Source organism: Gallus gallus, chromosome 5 (assembly GCF_016699485.2).
Source record: "Gallus gallus isolate bGalGal1 chromosome 5, bGalGal1.mat.broiler.GRCg7b, whole genome shotgun sequence".
Taxonomy (NCBI): domain Eukaryota; kingdom Metazoa; phylum Chordata; class Aves; order Galliformes; family Phasianidae; genus Gallus; species Gallus gallus.
Genome location: NC_052536.1, coordinates 51,198,267 through 51,215,229, shown reverse-complemented (window position 1 = coordinate 51,215,229; position 16,963 = coordinate 51,198,267). Strand labels below are relative to the sequence as shown.

Here is a 16,963-nt window from a genome sequence, read left to right as displayed (position 1 = left end):
GAGCTACTGGGAACTTCATCAGCTTTTTTCCCTCTTACTATTATTGTAACAAAACAAAGGTTTGCCGAGAGCTTTGCGGCAAACCAAGAGCAACACCTCACAGACAGCAGCCCCAAGGCTCAATTTGCAAAGACCTCATGTAGTGGGTCCAAATGAAGAGGTCCATCAAGGAGAGAACCGAGGGGCCCAACGAGCCAACTGGCAGATGATGGCACGACAAAGCCCAAAGGAAACTTCAATGCTGCCAATGCAACTGCCTGCAGCATGCACCAGGAGCCAGGTGCTGCTGCCGGAATGTCGTCTTGTGGGGCTGGAGAGCCAGGATAGCACTTTGCAACGTAAGAAGCTGATGGAGCTGTAGGTGTCCCTGTTCACTGCAGGGGAGTTGGACCCGATGGCCTTTGAAGGTCCCTTCCAATTCAAACAATTCTATGACTTTTATGATTTTAGGCTGACAAAGAGGGGATGGAGGGATAGCTGTGTTCCCCAAGCCAATTATATCCTGGGGATGGCAAGCAAGTGTGTGAAAAGACCTGGAGAGAGGCATAGGTAGGTTTCTTACAGAAAGAAAAAAGAAAAAAAAAAAAAAAGATGAGGTCTGCTTCTTACCCAGACACTAGAGAAGGAACAAGCTGCAAAGAAGCTTTGGTTAGTGTCTTTCCTGTTTGTGCAGAGTAATCTGCCGCTCACGAGGGGACAACCGATGGGTCAGACAAGGGGAAGGATGACACATAGGTGAAGGGGTGCAGCAGTCAGCCTTGCAGAAGGAGGTCTCACATTGAGTATATTCAGGAGCTCGCTGCTCATCCCTCTCCAAAGAGGAACATTATTAGCAGGCAGCTCTGCTCGGCAGCTGGATTATGCTGAGGAAAGGGCAAGTTAACGGTGTTAACATTACCCTTGGATGGAAGCAGCATAAATACAAAATATTTGTTTCTCTGCTACTGTGCAACATCTGTTCTCAATAACTCAGTCATTTTCATCTCGCCCTCCCTCGGGGTTTCAAAGTACACAAGGAAGTGGGAGCGACTTGCAGGTAGCCCGCTGTGCCCGCCTGAAAGTTGTGCAACACACAGAGAAAGGCTTTGCAGAACTGGAGTTTGCCCCAGCAGCACCTACCGGGGCAGAGCTTTGCAGGATACTGGCAGTAAAACAGGCGCCTTGTAAAGAGATATATTTTCAGCAGTTTGGTACATTCACATGTGAAAAATCATGGGGGATGGCAACCTGAAAGACTTTCATCTAAAAGGCTGAAAATAAAACACAGAAAGAAGAAAAAAAAAAGACTTGTAAACCTCCCCACAAATTAGACAGCTTTGGCTGCAGTGCTGAAAGGCAGCAATGCAGTAAGAACACTTGTTCGTCTATTTTTCTCCTTCAGCACAATGCAGTTGTAAAAGCAGAGGGAGCTTGTGCCAGGTCATGATGTGGAAAAGGGCTCTCCAAGGGAAACTCCCGGCACTGACATTTGAGCAACAAGGCTTTTGGATATGTCAACTTGAGGCGAGAATTAAGAGATCCAGATACCATGGCTGTGCATGAGATCATCCTGAGGGATGAATTCAGGTTTTGTAGTTACGTTCCTGATACCCTCCTGCATTCCCCTGAGCTCCATCAGCTACACAGAGCCACGCTACACACCCTGAAGACCAAATGAACAAACAAAAAAACACACATACAAAAAGGCACATTTAGAAGAACAATCTTCCAAGATAAATCTCCTAGGTTTCCTTATTCTGAAGGCAGCTGACATTTTTGTTGGGTTTGAAATAAATGAAACAAAGAGGCAGAAGTTTTTATTTGAAGGTGAGCAGTAAGGCATTGCAAAAAGTTGCCAGCATGCAACTGGAGGCACAGCAAAACACCTCAAGGAAGCTGCTGCACTCACACTGCACTTCAGAGCAGCGTTCAGCAAGTTCTGGCACCTTTTGATGTTTGCAAATACTGCAGAACAAAGCACAGTCTGATCTCATAAATTCTAGTTTTACAAGAGGGCTTAACAAAAATTGAGCTCCCCCTCTCCAAAAAAAATGACAGGTGATTGTTGTTGTTGAGAGTCTCGAGCTTTTTAGCTGCCCAGGGGGGCGATGGGGTCACTGTCCCCGGAGGGGTTCAAGGACCATGGAGGTGTGGCACTGAGGGACACGGTCAGTGGGCATAGTGGGATGGGTTGGGGTTGGACTGGATGATCTTAGAGTTCTTTTCCAACCTTAATAATTCTGTGTTTCTATGATTAAATTTAAAGATAAAAAGAGATTTGGATTCTGCTGATTGTGAGCAGCACTGCAGTGCCTCTGCCCTGCTCACTGCTGTGGGGGTACTCCATCCCCTACAAACACCAGGAGCAATAGGAACCAGAGCTGTTACTGTCATTTTAGAGTTAGACCATGCCCAGAGGCTTGTACCTTGCTCCAAAAAACAACTGCCCCTTCTGCATTCAAGTCTGCAGTCCCAGCTCCCTGCCAGGGTCTGGACAACATGACCTAGGCTGGGATCCCAAATCCCAAAAGGCTGTGAGGGGCCTGAAGCTCTGCCACCTCGCAACCTGCATAGTGGCCAGAGCAAAATTCAACCCCCAGGTGAACCCGGGCTTGAGCAAACTCTCCACACTCCCACAGAGCCATGGAGCTGACAGTTTGTCTCCAAGGTGTAGGATAGGCACCAGGAAACAAAACACAGCCCAGAGGAACCAAGGGGGAGCAGTGAACACTGCCTGGCCTTCCCCTTGGCCTGGAGCCGGCTTTAAACGACCAGAGCCTCACTGGGCCCTTCCCTCTCACACACATTGCCTCAACGGCCCGTCCCTCACATCCTGGGGCCTCCTGTATCTTTACTATCCATGAAATGAGGCATTTGAAGGCTTTAGAATAAGTTCATCCTGCAGTTTGGTGGATTTGCCCAAGACTCCGCATCCATGTTTGGTGTGTGATTTAGTGACCTCACCACACAGGCCCACCCTCACAGCTCAGCCTTCGCACTGCCACCAGAGGCTCTGGGAAAGACAAAAGCATAAGAACATGCACTGTGTGTTAGACACTGCAGGGAGAAACAAGCTCTCCAGGCTAAGGGAAAGGCAGACACTGCTGCAGGTAGCACAAGGAGCTGAGCCAGCCTTACACAGGAGTGGGAGGACAGAGCAGATGCCCAGAAAGAACTCTTCCAGCCCTCTCCCAAAGACTTTGTGTGTGGAAAGCAGCAGCGTGAATAGCTTTGCTTACAAAACAGTTGAAGAAAAATAAGCTGTTTGCCATGTAAGAGGATCTCTGAAGAAATGATTAAAAGGAAATCGGCTTCTTCTGACAGCTGATTCGACACCAGAAGGGTTGAAATCCCAGTCTTTGCAGCTACTCCTGGTCTATCAAAAAATAAGGTTTTTAAACTAATTTATAAATAAAGGGAGAGAAAAGTTCCCGCTCCTCCAAATGTCGGTGGCCTGCTGTAAATAGACTCCTTCTGCTACGTGAAAAATAGAGATGCCCATTCCCATTCCTTGCTCAGCGTTTGTTGCCATAACCTATAGCACAGATGCGATGGGTTTTTGAACACAAGATCTATTATGTTTCCTGCCAGAGGCTCAAATCCATACAGGTTTCAAAACACCTTGCCAGGCAGTTACCTTTTGTTCTGACTCAGGATTTGCTGGCAGCTGCTGCCAGGGACTGGCTTGGGTCTCACCAACGGGCTGGGAAGTCAGCACCACTAATAACATTCATTTTGTTATCTGCACAATCAACCTCCCCCCACCCCAGAGTAAGAGTCAAGCAATTGTCCAGAACCCAGCCCACGTAAATTCTGGATCTGTGCTGTCTAACAGGGAATTGGGATTATCCTTTCTCCCTCCTGCAAGCATGCTCTTACACAGAGCCCATACTCACACTGCATTTCTCCTGCAAAATCCTGCTGCACTGGAGCTGCTTTGTTGCCCCAGAGGGGAAACACGGTGCCTTATTTCCTCCAACTCGTGCACCAAGCACTGTGATGCTCTTGCTTCCAGCACGAGCTCCCTCACTGTGACCTTGGGGAGGGATGACAGCCCTGTCTGGCTCCTACCTCGTGCCAGCCAGGACGCCCAGTGCCTGCCAAGCACCGAGCAGACACCGCAGCAAATTGTGGCACAGCTTCTTCCTGAGCACAGCCCGAGCCAAAATGGTCATTTGATAATTAACCACTTGGCCTGAGCCGGGCAAGGCACTACTAGGGACACGGTGTGCACTCAATGGGGTAGCTGCAACCTGCACACCATCCAAGGGGCATCTGGGATGAGGCTGGGGGCTGACCCCAGCCTTGCTCACAGCCACAGCAGCAGATGTGCTGGGCTTCCCCACAGCCTCCCCCTTGCCTGGCAGATGCTGGCCTCACTGGGAAAGCACTAAATGGATTCTGCTGAATCACTGCAGCAGATGGTTCCTAACACCACCTGGATAGCTCAGGAAAGAAGGGAGAGATAAGGAAGGTTGGGGAACAGAGAGTACCTACTATGTGGGCTGAGCCATCCCCAGGGAGGAGTAACCTGTGAGTAAGGGTGTCATTTGAACTGCTGTTTTCCCCAAATTGTTAGTAAGTCTGATACCATCCCTTTCCTAGCAATGTTGTCCCAAGGTCTACATAAAGCACATTGCTCCAAACCCTCTTGGGAGAAGCCTCTGCCCCCAGGGCTTCTTGAGAGGGCTTGAGGAGGTGGACTACGAGCTCAGGAAGGGGAACTGGGGGCCAGGGGTGCTAGCAGTAAACCATGGGGCTGAAGGGGACAGAGAACTGACTGCCCACCAGGGAAGGCAGCGCCACTATCTCAGTGCATGTACGAGGCCCTTTACTCATCTGTAGTAATAGGCTTTTATTTCTAAAGCCAGGTTGGCAAGTACTTTTATTTTCTGCAACAGCTCCTTCTGAAAGGGCATGGGAGCCAGCTGTGTACAGCAGCGTGCAGCTGTATGACAGAGCATTTCAAACAGGAAACAGGTAACAATAACCGAACTGTTTGCTCTTTCTCCTCCTATTCAACAGTGCTACTGATATATATACTTTTTTTAATTGGGATGAAAAGAGCCAGTCAGGAAGACAGAGGTACAAGCTTGGAAAGCACCCTGCATTCTTCTTCAGCCACCGTCCCCACCTCAGTCACACACACGGGCAGCAGAGCAGCAGCCCTTGGATGCACTGTGGTGAAAGATACCTCACTGTGCAAAGTTGCTCAATCCACAGCACTTCCAGGCCAGTCCTCCCCAGCTCCAAACAGTGAGTAATTTGAGACAAAATGTTCCCCAAGCAGGTCACTATGTGCACAGTTCCTCCTCCTCCCAGGGCAAGGTGTTTTCACACACCAACCACACCATACTCCATTTCACTCGAGCCCAGCTTTGTCCTCCATAGGCTGTTTTTGCTGGGTCACACCTGCCATTGATTTCCTCAGATAACAGCTGCTGCTTCATGTTCTGCTGTGCACACACCTCAGCAAAAAGGCACAGAAAAATACTCAAAGGCAACTGAAGCTCAGGATGGCACAATGACAGCCATAGAAGCTGGACAGCAGATGTGCCACCACCGAGCTGGGCAAGAGATCCTCTCCACACTCCCAACCCCAACTGTTTCTCATGGAGGCATTCCTTATCACTGGCCTGGAGACTTGGTTCAGCTGCAAGAGTTTGATTGAAGGCATAAACATGGCCCATCTGCACTGTGCAATTCTACAAGGTAGGATGTAACAGCACAGGGGAACCTCACCTGGTGACATTCTCATGGGCCAGCATGAGCTTTCCTCAGTGGCTGGGATCTAACCTATGCCCTATTGTCCAAGCTAGGAAAGAGCTGGTACTCAGTAGCATTCAGATGTACAGTGGCACTTAATGGCACATGGCCACTGCTATGCATACCCAAGGCCAGATCACCTCTGGAAGTCACTTGAAAACAGAAGTTGAAAACAAAAACATCTCATAAGACTCACCCCGACAAGAGCCAAGCTTTACAAGAGCCATGGGGACCCACTTCGCCAGCACCTTGCAGGACTGACCCTTTCCAAGTTATGGAGCCCACTATGGATTTTAGTCCTGGAGGACACCTGCCCTTGCAGCCCCACAATGGGACACAGCTTGGAGGACAGACATCCCCTCAGGTTGGAGGGTTGGAAAAGTTGCTTCTCTTTAGGAGTAGTGAGGCATTGGCACAGCTGCCCAGGGAGGTGATGGAGTCACCACTCCTGGAGGTGTTAAGAACTACAGAGATGTGGCACTGAGGTACAGTCAGTGAGCATGGTGAGGATGGGTTGGAGTTGGACTAGGTGATCTTAATGGTTTTTTCTAACCTTAATGATTCTATGCTATTACCCCTCTCTCATAATGAAGGGCAGCAGCACTCCCTGTGTACCTGCAAGTCAGGAACCTGTGCCTGGAGGCATCCGGAGGCTCCTTCGGTCCCTCCACACACACACAGCCCCTCCAGCATCCACTCAGCAGCTGGGCTTCTCCTTTCACACTCTGCAGATTTAATTACGTTATCAGAACAACAGTCATCAGGATCTGGAGTGCCAGAATTCACATTAGCAATTGATATCAACAACAACAACAAAAAAAAAGCACAGCATGCCCACACCAGCATAGACGTGGGCTGCTCCCCTCAGTCTATGTGCAGTTATTTATAGCTGCCCACCTCCCAGGAGGAGCTCTTTTTGCTTCTTCTCCCTCCCACCTCCAGAGCCCCCCCCTTCCCCACCCCCACCAAGGAAAGCTTGCTGCCTCCCTAGCACAGCACAGCACCCAGATTTGAGCAGGGTGAGTTATACCTCCTTCCACTCACTTAAAGAGCGTGCCACAGACAATGCAGCTGCAGGGAGACTCCCACCCCCCTCCCTCCCCAAAAGGGGAAATACAAACTTTAAAGTATTTCTAAGACTTTGCCTCAGAACCAGATGTTGCAGGAACAACACACATATCTCCGTGCTCCCTATGGATGGGGATGGATGCACAGGCTGCACCCAGCATGACTGAACGCAGGAAATATTCCTGTTTTGATAGCACTGCAGAGAAGCAACTACCTGACAGCAGGAGGGCAGATAGCTGTGCCTGCACACCAGAACCACCTCTCGTTTGCCCTTCCCTTAAGGAGCACCATCCCAAAGCAGCCTGATTCCAGCAGGGCCCTTTGCCTCGCAAGAACTAAGCAATAAAAGGCATAATACAGGTGCAAAAAGATCCGTGGGCTCCTCTCCTCCCCCCAAGCAGCAGCTGGTGCACGCAGCTCGTGTCTTCCTCCTCCCAACCCCAACTCCTGCTGAAGCCAAACAGCTGCGGGACAGCAGGAGCTGGGGCAGAGCTCAGCTCTTCCAAACCCACCGAGGTTTTGGTGCCCACACAGCTCCCTCCATCCATGCAGGCTCAGGATCCAACCGTGCACAGCACTTTGCATATCTACAGTTCCCACCGACCCTGAAAAAACAGAAATACTGGAGCATCGACTTTAGTGGGCCATATTGGTGGCAGGTGAACTAGACGATCTTAGAGGTCTTTTCCAACTTTAATGAGTCTACAACAAATGCAATGAAAGCAACAGCACCAGCTGTACGTCACAAGAACAACCCCAACCGCCCCCCCCTTCCGCTACAGGGGGAGGAGGAGGCTCAAGTTTACAACTCTAGCACATTTTATTTCGTGGAAATCCTTAAAGACAACAATCCTAGTCACGATTGTCACATTGTACAGCACATACCAATACAGTTGCAAACAGAACTCCACGCAAAACTAAGCGCTAACAACAGCTGAAGTCGCTCTCCCTGCGATTGTCGGACCTAGGCTAACAGCACAACGCTAACACTGAAGGAAGAAAATAGTTCACTATAAAACAGTGATAGAATGTTTTTATAAAATATACTCCATTCCAATAGCTTTTTCTACATACTGTATACTATAAAACTCTCCCACAAAAAAATTAATGTCTTTAAATATACATATTTAATCTGAACTGCACCAAAGATTAAAAACAATTAAAAATATCAATGACTTTTTTTTGTGAGTTTTTTTTGTTTGCTTGTTGTTTTTTTTTTTTTTAAACATCAACTTCACAGTATTTGTTTGCAGTAGAAGACAAATCCAGTGTTTAAAATGCAGCGCAGCGCCATCCCCTACTGAGACGGCGACTGCCCCACAGTGACAGAGCTCCTGCAAAGACCAGCCCAGTGTGCAATGGTTGGAGCACTTCTCTGTAGAGCCACGAACCCCTTGGAAAACACGCTCAGAGCTATTGCAGCTTGAAGTCAGAGACACAGAGACAGAGAGAGAGAGCCAAAAAAAAGTCACCTTAAGAACAAAAATAAGTGCAAACATCTTTACTTTAGAAATTCAAGCTATGACGAGTGGGAACACAAATACCAGACTATGAGAACAGCGTGTTTGTGAAGGAGGAAAGAATGAGAAAGTCTTTTTTTTTCTTTTTCCTTTTTTTCCTTTTAAAAAACTTTTGTCCTGTATTCACTGCAGTACAGAGTATGCTCACAGCATCAGTTTAATGAGTTATTCCTATGCTAACGTCAGACACAAACTCGGTTCAACCTCTCCCTGCTCCACACACCGAGGGATGTCTTACGGCACATCCTCTTTTATGCTCTTAGGAAAAATAACCAACAAAAAAAAAGAAAACCCAACGAACCAAAGACTGAAAGGCAAAAAGCATAACAAGGATGCAAAATTAAGATCTCCAGCTCCAGTAATGCTGACTCTACATTAACTCTTCACATGTTGTTCAACATGCAGAACCGCCGTTATAAAATGTAAAGTAACTAGCTTTGAAATAGATTAACAGGAACAATTCCACTTCAAAAAAAAAAAGCTAATAAATACTATATCAAGTATCTTCAGGAGAAAAAAATAACTTAATTTTAGTAGAAAGAAAAAAAAATAACTTAATTTTAGTAGATTTTGTTCAGTGCTATTTCCAATCACAGCAACAAAAGGAGAAATAGAACAGAAACTGATTAAGTAGAATAAGACCACAGTACCAAAGACACTTAAGCTCAAGATAAAGAACTCTCCCACGACTTCCATATGTAACAGGTTCAGCAAAAATATTTTACAGTTGAGAAATCAGACTGAAAACAAAACCCCAAACTATAAATAGAAGCAAAAATTTCACATTACATGTACATTCATAGCTTAAGAGATGAATGGGAGGAGGCTGCAACAAGTATATCTCAATTCTTTAAGAGGAAGTACTTAGTTATAAAAAAATAATAAAAACCAATCCCGTATTACTCATGTAGGTAGTGCTCAGGTTCTGGACCAGAGGGGGAAGGCCTTAGGCAATTCTTTATAAGGTGAAATACAGTATTTTAAGCACAACGTTAAGGGAAAAGGAAAGGAATCAAACTCAGTGCTTCACGTTCATTTAAAAATAAACTTATGTGTTTCACAGAACAGTTCCAGGAGTGTCAGGAAAACTGGTGAAGAGCAGTCATGGAGAACAGCAGTCGGAACCCTCAGATGTCACTGCTGTGCCTCAGCCCCACGCGCACATACCTCGAATGGAGAACTCGATGGGGTGGGAACCATCTGACATAAAGGATGCTCTCCCAGGCGAGGCACTGAGTTATGAATTTGGAGTAATGCTGGTTGTGGTTACAGGCAGCCTCAGCTTACAGGAATTTAAAAGAATAATAGTAAAAATAAAACCCCAAATCCAAAAACCTCCCCTGGAAAGGCGGTGAGTGGCTGGGTGGGAGGGAGAGCTGGGTGGGATGGAGGGGAGAGCTGAGCCGTGCCTCCCTCCAGCAGTTTCCCTTCATTCTGCCCTCAGGGATTGCACGGATCTGGGCCCAGAGGGATCACCAACTTCATGAAAAACAAAAAAATAAATTAAATCCTGAGCTGCTGATCTGAGTAAGGCAGCAGGGCATCTCCTGCCTTCTGGAGCAGCACCAGTCCAAAGCGGTTCCCAGCACATCAGTCCCTGCGTGGGGATAAAAGCAGCCAGGGACAGCATGGATCTGTGCCCATTGGGGCCACCGGGCAGCTCCGCAGGTAAGGAAGATGGGTAGGAAGGAAACAAAATCAGGCCTGAAGGCAAACCTTCACATTCAATAGTGGAGCTACTCCAAAATAATGACAAGAATTTACGAAGTGAGCAGTACCAAAGGTGTACCCAGGAATTCTCACCCCACCCCTTTACTCTCTGGGCCTGTTACAGTTTCCTGCAGCACCATAAGGCCGCTGCCAGCTACTCAAAGAGAGAGCACTACAGAGAACTTCCTCTGCACTGAAATGTTTGGAGAGGTGAGCGATGCTATCAGTACATCTCTGGGCAACGTGCAGATGGATCAGGGGAGCTTAACAGGATCCAAGCATTTCTCCAGAATCAACAATCAATCCTTCTTCCAACTTAAAATAAAAGTTAATAAATAAATAGAACCTCCCCGACCACAAAGCGAGTGCTTCCAGCATGAGAACAGCCGCCAAATCACTGCAGAACTACTGGGGTTGTTTCACATTAACAGCGGAACGCGGGAAGATCTGATGGGCAGAGAGGTGAGAGGGGCAGGGCTGGGGAAATGGGGGGCAGGATTGTATTGAAAGGCCTCTGGAGTGTGTACCTCTGCATCTTTTAAACATCAAATACCTGAAAAGTGAATATCACTAAAATAAAAGGGGGGAAAAAAAAAGTGGGAGGGGGGGAGAAAAAAAAATTCAAATGCTGCCTTTTTTTCCCTGCTTTAAGAGGGCGGGGGGGGGGAAAATAAGAAGAATCCCACGTCTCAAACAACCAAAGACTTGACAAGGCCACAATGGAACTTGCGGATGTGTCTGTACAGATCCCCCGACTGCGTGAAGCGTCTCTCGCACCACTTGCAGCCGTGGGGCTTCTCGCGGGTGTGCACGACCGCGTGGCGGCTCAGGTTGTGCGAGTACTGGAAGCTCTTCCCGCACTGCCCGCAGGTGTAGGGCTTCTCGCCCGAGTGCGTCCGCTCGTGTCGCTTCAGGGTGTACATGCAGGAAAAAGTCTTCCCGCAGAGGGTGCAGGTGGGCACCGCGCCGTCGGGGGAGAGGCGGCTCCTCGCGCCATCCTTGTCGCGGAAGTGGGAGCTGAGGTGCAGCTGCAGGACGTGCGGGCTGGGGAACACCTTGCTGCACAGCGGGCAGATGCAGATGTGCCCTGGGGGCACCAGCACGCCCGCAGAGATGTCCGCGGGGTCCATGTCGTCCTCGCTCTCCTCTCGCTCTTGGTCTAGGTCCTCCTCCCGGCCGTGAGAGCTGCCATTCCCCGCGAACATGTGTCCTAACCCTGTCACCAGGCTCTTGGCCGAGTTCCCAAAATGCTGACTCTCCGGACTGCCGGCTTCGCCGTCCTCCCGCTCTGACAGCGACTCTTGTTCATCCTTCACCAGCGGCTCGGTGCCCTGCTGCTGGCTGTCGGAAGCCAGCTGTCCGAAGGCATAGGAGGGCTGCGAGGAATCTCTCCCCAGCACGGGCTTGAAAGACAAATCCAGCGCGCAGTCGGCCTCGCTCGACACCGGGGGACGGCTGGCGGACCTCTGGGACAAAGGTCCCGCACAACTATTGACATTCGCCTTTGTTTTTCCAGCTGCCACCGCGCAGGGCTCTGCCTCGGCCGGGCTGAGGCTGGGGGGGCCGCAGGGCCAGGTGGGGTGGCAGCCCACCTTCTCCTTGCCCACGGCCCGCTCGTATTCCGACCTCGCTTTGCCCCCCGGCTCAAACTCATCGAGGAAACGCTCCGCTTTGTCCGGCACAGCCGCCTCATCGCCCGGCTTCTCCTCCGAGCCCGATTCTTTATCTTTCAACTTGCCCTTGCAGACTTTCACAATGTCATACATGTGGAGGTAGCTGGCGGCGGCCAGCACATCTTCCACCGGGAGGCTGTGGAACTCCAGCTTCCCCTCGTACATGAATTCGAGCAGCAGGCTGAAGGCAGGGGCCGTGACAATGTCACTGTTCAGATGCACAATATCCCTTTTGTCTAACTGGTCCCTGTAGAAAAGATGGAAGTACATGCTGCAAGAGGCGAGGACGGCTCTGTGCGCTCGGAACTGAGCTTCTCCAACCAACACAGTACAGTCACACAGGAAGCCCTGGTGACGCTGCTGACTCAGACACTGCAGCAACTGGCGGCTATGGTCTGGAAACTCCATTCTTCCTTCATAACCTGTTCAAAACAGGAAAAACTTGAATGCTACTGTAAACTAAAGCCTCCTAGCAGCTGGAGCAAACAGATCGGCTTTGGGGTAACGCAAGGCAAAAGGAGAGGCGCGGAGAGATAGCGTTTGCTGCTAATTGGGTGTAATGGTTTTATTAATGAGGGGAGCTGGAAGGGGGGTGGGGGGGGGAGAAGGGGGGGGAAAAAGAAAGAGAGAGAAAAAAAGGGAAAAAACAGCACAACAGCTCCTCATCCCCTCGCACCTGTTCCAAACAGGAAAAACTTGATTGGAAGTAAACAAAAGCACCAAGAGCAGCAGCCCCTCCACCTTTGTTTCTTTCGCTTAATAAAATTAAGAGGAAAACACCGGGAGAACAAATGAAAAAAAAATAAAACAACAACCAAGAACCACCACCAAACTCCGCAGCTCCTCCCGGCCGCCCATCTCGGGGCATCCCCCGGCACGGCCCATCCCCGTCCCGCACGCAGCCCCCGTTTAAACTTTCTCCCCCGTCGTTATGCACCGATCCACAACACAACCCGCGGGCGGCGCTGGGGACGGGGCGGTATCCCCGCTATGGGAAGGGGGGGGGGGTGGGGAGGGGGGGGGCAGCGCGGGGTGGGCAGAGCGGCGGCACCCGCCGAGCTCCGCGTGCAGGAAATAAGAGGAAAAAAAATAAGAAAAAAATAAATTAAAAAAAAAAAAAAGAAAGAAAAAGTTTCCCTCGAAGTTATTAAAAAGCCGAGGGGGGAAAAGCGGCGGGAGGAGGGCAGGGCCGGGTGCGGTGCCCGCCGGGCTCTTACCTTCCCGGGGCGCGGAGCCGGAGCCGTGCGGGAGGAGCGCGGAGCGGTGCGGGTGCGAGCGCGGCGCGGCGGGAGGGAGGCAGGCGGGCGGGCGGAGGGAAGGAGGAGTGCTCGGTTTGCTAATTACACCGCAAGCTGGAGAGTCAGCTGCTCTGACTTCACTGCGATGGAAATGCTACCTCCAGCTGTGCGCCTTTTAATGCCATATGTTACTCCAAATCTCGCTACCAGCCAACCACAGCTTGCTGCCTTTTAAAGTTCCAGCAGCCCCATTTATAGCCCGCGATTAAATCCCACAAACTTGCCCCGAGCCCGCCCCCAGGACCCCCCCCCGCCTCCCCTCCAGCCGCAAAGCTCGTTCCCCGCACCACCGCGGTGACCTTCGCCGGAGCGAGCGAGGGAGGGGGGGGGGCACCGCGGAGCCGCTTTTCGGCCGCCCCTCCTCTCCCGGCTCCGCTCTCCGCAACTTTGCGGGGCTCTCTCTGTCTCTCTCCCGGGGGCCGCGGGGCTCGGCCGCTCCGTACTCACCGGCGGGCGGCGGCGGGGCTGTGCGGCCGCATGTGCGCGGTGCGCGGCGCTCCGCGGGCGCGGCGCGGGGCCGGCGGGGCTGCGGAGCAGGTTGTTCGCCGGCCGCTCTCGCGATACTTTCCCTCCGAGCCGCGGGTGTGAGTGAGTGAGTGAGTGCGTGTGTGCGAGCGTGTCTGTCTGTGTGTGTGTCTCTGTGTGTGTGTGTGTGTGTGCGTCCCCGGCTGGTGCACACAATAGCCCCCGCCGGCCCGGCCAGCCCCGGCGGCCGGTGCGTGCTGCCGGCTGCTCCCTCCTCCTGCTCTTTCTCCTCCTCCTCCTCCTCCTCCTCCTTTCCTCCCCGCCCGGCCGTTGCGTTGGCCGTCCCGCTCCCAACTCCGGCGCAGCCCCGCGGAAGGAGCGCTCCCCGGTGTGTGTTTTCCAACGCACAGTGCTGGCGTTGGCACCTCCATACATCACGTTTATCAACGGGCATATTTGTTACTAATTTAATCCAGCTCGTTGCTCTTTTATCCTCAGGCTCTGCGTCGCAGCAGTCGGTGACTATTTTGCCACTTTTCCCTTGCAGACCTCAACCATTGCATTGGGTTGGCAGTGAGTGCCAGCCTATTTGGAGCGCCTTTAGTGACAGCGTCATCCCAAAGCTCTGCATAATGGGATGCCGTTATCCACAGGGCTCCAACTGGGAAACCCAGCCCAGAACGGGGAGGTGCCCACTCCAGTGGGCCAACTGAAGGTGCTGGGGCCACATCCGTCGCAGTTTGGCACAACCGAGGGCTTTAAAAAAGAACGGAGGGTTTAATTTCCTGCTTGGATGCTATAAGCTAGGACTCGTAGCTTCACAGAATATCCCGAGTTCTTAGAGACCCACAGGGATCATCGAGCTCAACCCCATCGAGCTCCACACAACATCACCAAATGTCTGAGAGCGGCGTCCCAGCGCTCCCAGAGCTCCAGCACTGGGGCTGTGCCCACTGCCCTGGGCAGGCTGTTCCATGCCCACCGCCCTCTGGGGCAGAACCTTTCCCTAACCCCCACCCGGCCCTCCCCTGACACAGCTCCATGCCGTTCCCTCAGGCCCTGCCGCTGCCAGCGCTGCCCTTCCGCTCCCTGTGAGGAGCTGCAGGCGCCATCAGGCCTCCCCTCATCCCCCTCTGCTCTGGGCTGAACAAACCAAGTAATTGGCTGCAATTTAACAGCACTTTATTTTTAGTAAACTCATTCCAATTTCACAGTAAACCTCTGGTCAGTACCCAGGTTGAAATGCCATGCCATACACCCGTGCCTGTTCCTTCTTAGCACCTGCTCTGCACGATGCTGGCTTGCTTTCCAGAACCTCCCAAGCCGTGCGCTCGCCTTCACGCCGGGCAGCAGCAGACACACAATGCAGGTGTTGTACCGATTTACCTGTGCCTGTATAAAATACTGGTAGTACAACTTGCTAGTGTAAACAGGCCCAGAGCGATTACTCGAGGCAAGGCAACAGGAAGAACTGCCCCAGAAGCTTTATTCTGTGAGCTGCTCCATTCTGAAGGCCCTTGTGAAAGCACGAAGTCACAAGCAAGCCATCTGCTTCCAGCCCCAGCCCCAGGCTGGGGACCCCATACGAAAACAGGCTCCATTTCCAGCCTTACCCCGAGGGGGAGGAGCTGCCTGGCCCTCATATCCTATAGGGAACACTGGGACCAGGGCCCAAGCTGGGGGACATCGCCACCATCCCATTGCCAGATGTGGGGATGGCTGCATGGCACGGGGACTGATGGAGAATGCTGGGAGCTGACGTATTGGTCACCCTTTGTGCCACGTGCATTCCTGGGCTCCGCTAAAACCCTTCTGCAGTTTCAGGGCAGAGTGGAAACTTGGCCGTAATGGCAGGGCTTTCCTTTGCCAGCCCCAGTCCCTGTTCCGCATGCTGCCAAAGCCCACAGAAATTAGTAGAAAACCAACTGGATTGGGTCCATGGAGCCCGAGGACTCGCTTCCATTCCTTCCCCTTTGATCCCAGGAGAGAGCATGTTTACCCAGTGGGGCCTCTCCGTCCCTCTTCGTTGGCCAAATGCAGAAGTGGTAGCAACAGGTTTTTCACGCGGTTTAATCGTTTTCTTTCTCACCTCATTGGGTAGCAGCCTCTTTGTGTTTGTTTCTACGTGATTTCCGTGCTTTTATGTGATTTTTTTCTCTTCACTACGGCACCTCCTTTGTGGGAGTCTAGTCACATTTCAGAGGGAGAGGCAGGAACTGTGTAACACTGCAGGCAGTGGAGATGTTTCAGATCTATTGGTCATAGCAAGGTTGATTTGCAGCAGTTCTTCCCAGCTTTTCCAAATGTTGACTTATCCCATGCAGACATCTGCATGCATTAGGAGAATCAAATGCTTCATCTCGTCATCTGAAATAGCCCCATGCTGTTAAGAGAAGGAGATGCCACTGGCATCCACGGATCTTCCACACTTTATAATCTGTTCCAGCACTTACCTGCAGTCAGAACCAAGGTCAGCTTTTAGGGGTTGCCTGGTTTACATCCAAGCCATAGACAAGTGGGGTGAACTTTCCAAAGGTCCTGTCCTAGCACATCCTGTGGGACTCAAGGAAGCATTAACATGCACTATTGCCATCCCAGACATTAATCTGAGTATATACTGCAGACATCCTCCTGAGCAGTGTGTTTATGTATGTCCTATTAGCTTTATGGCTGTCCTGCTGATTCGTCCCTGATAACAAGACCCGTGTGCGCTGGACTGTTGGTGAGCCTGTATTGCAGTGCCTTATGTCTCCGCTGTCAAACCATTCTACAGAATGCATAGACTCCTGTTAGCCTCAAGCTGCATATATAAATTGCATATTAACTCGTATTTTCTGTAACATCAATAAGGACAGGCTGATCTAGGAACAAGCATTAGAGGTGCAATGGGCTCTGCAGGCTCTGAGCCACCAGGCACTTCCCACTGCACCTGCACTGCATCTCCAGCAGCAGCAGCTGGGAGAAAGCTTCTTCCTCTTCGTTATTCATCCTTCACAGTTTCACTCTGCCTGCCAAACCCTCAACTTCTGCTTGGTCATGTTACAGTCTGCTGTGTTTTGGATTTCTAGAAAGGGTAAGCGAAGGTACATTTTCGGCCTGTAAAAATCTGTTGGTGTTCTTTTCACGTATAGGGTTTGTACAGGTTGAGGAAATATGTGTGGTATTGATAAGGCACGGTCTCCTCTTTGGGAGGTTTTTCCCCTTTTGTCCTTGCTAATCACCCTGGCACCATATTTCAATGTTGCTCTGGTTTGCTTGCTTACATTCAGAATCTAATATACATTTACTTTGGAATTATCTAATACAATTAAGCAACTTGCTTCCTTTTTGATATTTGCTTTATTTATTTATCCATCCATCAATCCCCAGGAAGCAAAACCAGGAGCCCATGTTATAAATTAACAGGTGGATGGAAGTTTGTAGCAGGATATATAGAGGGTGACAATGGGAGGCTGTAAATAACGGCAGATTGTAAGAGACAAAA

The 16,963-nt window shown here is 50.7% G+C and overlaps 1 protein-coding gene across 2 annotated transcripts; it reads right to left on the bottom strand.

Moving 5' to 3' along the window:
* Nucleotides 1-7,614: 7,614 nt before the first annotated feature.
* Nucleotides 7,615-13,772, bottom strand: ZBTB42 (zinc finger and BTB domain containing 42). Of its 2 annotated transcripts, none has more exons than XM_015287856.4 (2): nt 13,462-13,772; nt 7,615-12,138 (listed from the first exon to the last, which is right to left on the bottom strand). In XM_015287856.4, exon 2 carries the CDS (start codon nt 12,122-12,124, stop codon nt 10,733-10,735), a length of 1,392 nt encoding a protein of 463 aa, XP_015143342.2. In that variant the 5' UTR covers nt 12,125-12,138; nt 13,462-13,772; the 3' UTR covers nt 7,615-10,732. The 2 variants fall into 2 exon arrangements, with proteins under 2 accessions (XP_015143342.2, XP_015143343.2); XM_015287857.4 differs by lacking the exon at nt 13,462-13,772 and adding an exon at nt 12,934-13,101.
* Nucleotides 13,773-16,963: the final 3,191 nt, after the last annotated feature.